Genomic DNA, 1925 nt, shown 5'->3' with positions numbered 1-1925 from the left:
TTTTCATCAGATTTGCCATTCTGTGTGGTTCATCACACCAAATCTGAAAAACCGTTTATCAAATTTCTTGAGAAGATATCATATTTGTCCGCAAAATTCATATAAGTTTTAATATCAAAATTTAGTTACCTACAAGTACTTTTATTATCCATCCCTATTTTATTGTGTCCAATAATCCATTTCAACAAGATTTAGAAAATATATTTCTTACTGTTATATAAATGAACGAATTTCTTTTATAAAATATATATTTTCAATGAACGAATGAACCATAGCTGCAGCAGCAGCATATTATAAAAATAAACAAATAAATAAAACATACAAAATTAATTTAATATAATTTTAAATCTCTTTCTTCAACACAAGCCCTAAACTTGGAACGGTGGTGTCCACACCGGCTTAGAGTTCTCCTCCGCCTGTACCTTCCCGCCGGTCCGGCTGCCTTCAACAAAAGCATAATACCTCAAGAAGAAAGCAAGAGTCAAAACCAACCACTCCAAACAGAACATCAGAACACAGAGCCCACCGGCCATCTTCAATATCACCGCCGCATCGTCCTCCCTCACATACGACTTCAACGCCGCCAAGAAATTCGAAGTCGTCGTGAAAATCAGAACAGATACAGATCCCTGGAAAATCGCGGTGAGGACAGTCGCCACCATGTGCGCTGCGTACCACTTGTTTGACCCCGCAGACACCGCGTTGCAGCCTGAGATGGCTCCGGCGATGGTAATGATATGGAGGAGGACAAGCAGTCCGCCGGAGACCGAGGGGAAAAGGCGGAGGGAGAGTGTGAGGAAGATGCAACTGGAGGCTGCCCCCAGTAAGATGTAATTGCTGATGAGAAAGAGTTTGTGGGTCTTGTAGTGTGAGTGAGCGTCGCTTGAGAGACCCATTTGCTTAAACTTGTTAATTTTTCCGGCGAGCGGTGGCGGTGTAATTACAGTTGCGGCGATGGGATGTTAGATGGTGTTGAAGAGAAGGATTTGTTTGACGATAACGGTGTCTGTGTGTGTATATATAGATAGGTAGATACAGAGACATTGAGGACCGTTGGTCTGATAACGGCTAGTTGGAGAAATAGTTGTCCAACGGCTATGAAGAAGATTCTTGTAATTTGTTTCTTTTTCTAAGAAGAAATAGTTGACGCTCAAATGACACATTTTATATAGACTTAAAAAAAACTATTAAGGAAATTTTGAGAAAATCCGTTACATTTATATATTTTTATTGAAAATCCATTATTTTATTTTTTCTTTTAGAAAATCATTGATGTTTATAGATACTTTAAGAAAAATTATTTTGAACATGTTTGTAGCTAAATCAAAGGACTAGCGGTAGGACAGGTATCATCAGGGCCGGCCCAAGGGCTGGGCGAGCTGGGCCATGGCCCCGAGCATCACAATAATAGGGGCATCAGAATTGGTCCACTTATTAGAGATCTAAAAATTGGACTTATTTGCATCTTGATGATTGCAGATTTCTAACGAGTTTCTTGGAAGTTCTTGTGCTTTGTTGAAGTGGTAAATATGGAGTTTTAACCATTATGCCCTTGTCCATTTTAATGGTTGATGTTGTCATATTAGCTTTTAAAAGAATTTATGGTGTAACTGTTGGTATTTGTTATTCTTTTTTACAATCAAATCAAAACTTGATTGGTATTTTTTGTGAGGCTTGAAGAGTTCATTGCTATTATTTTATGGTTGAAGATTCGACTACCTAACCTGCAACACTAGTTACCTCTCAAATTGGCATTCTCTCTTTCGCACTTTAATGTTTCTGTATATTTTGAGTACCTAACCTAACTACCTAGTTACCTCTCAAATTGACTACCTAACCTGCAATACTAGTTACCTCTCAAATTGAACTCGTTGTATCTTTGTTCAACTTCTTGTTGTCTTTTTTATTTCTATATATTTGTTTTC

At 38.0% G+C, this 1925-nt stretch overlaps 1 protein-coding gene across 1 annotated transcript; it reads right to left on the bottom strand.

Moving 5' to 3' along the window:
* Window positions 1-213: 213 nt before the first annotated feature.
* On the bottom strand, window positions 214-1004 carry LOC145095782 (uncharacterized). Its single transcript, XM_079033613.1, has one exon. It carries the CDS (start codon window positions 894-896, stop codon window positions 369-371), a length of 528 nt encoding a protein of 175 aa, XP_078889739.1. The 5' UTR covers window positions 897-1004; the 3' UTR covers window positions 214-368.
* Between the last annotated feature and the right edge of the window lie 921 nt (window positions 1005-1925).

This window comes from Lactuca serriola, chromosome 1 (genome assembly GCF_051521515.1).
Source record: "Lactuca serriola cultivar US96UC23 chromosome 1, Lser_US96UC23_V15, whole genome shotgun sequence".
Taxonomy (NCBI): Eukaryota; Viridiplantae; Streptophyta; class Magnoliopsida; order Asterales; family Asteraceae; genus Lactuca; species Lactuca serriola.
Note: the sequence above shows the minus strand (reverse complement) of the source record. Positions and strands in the feature narration are given on the sequence as shown.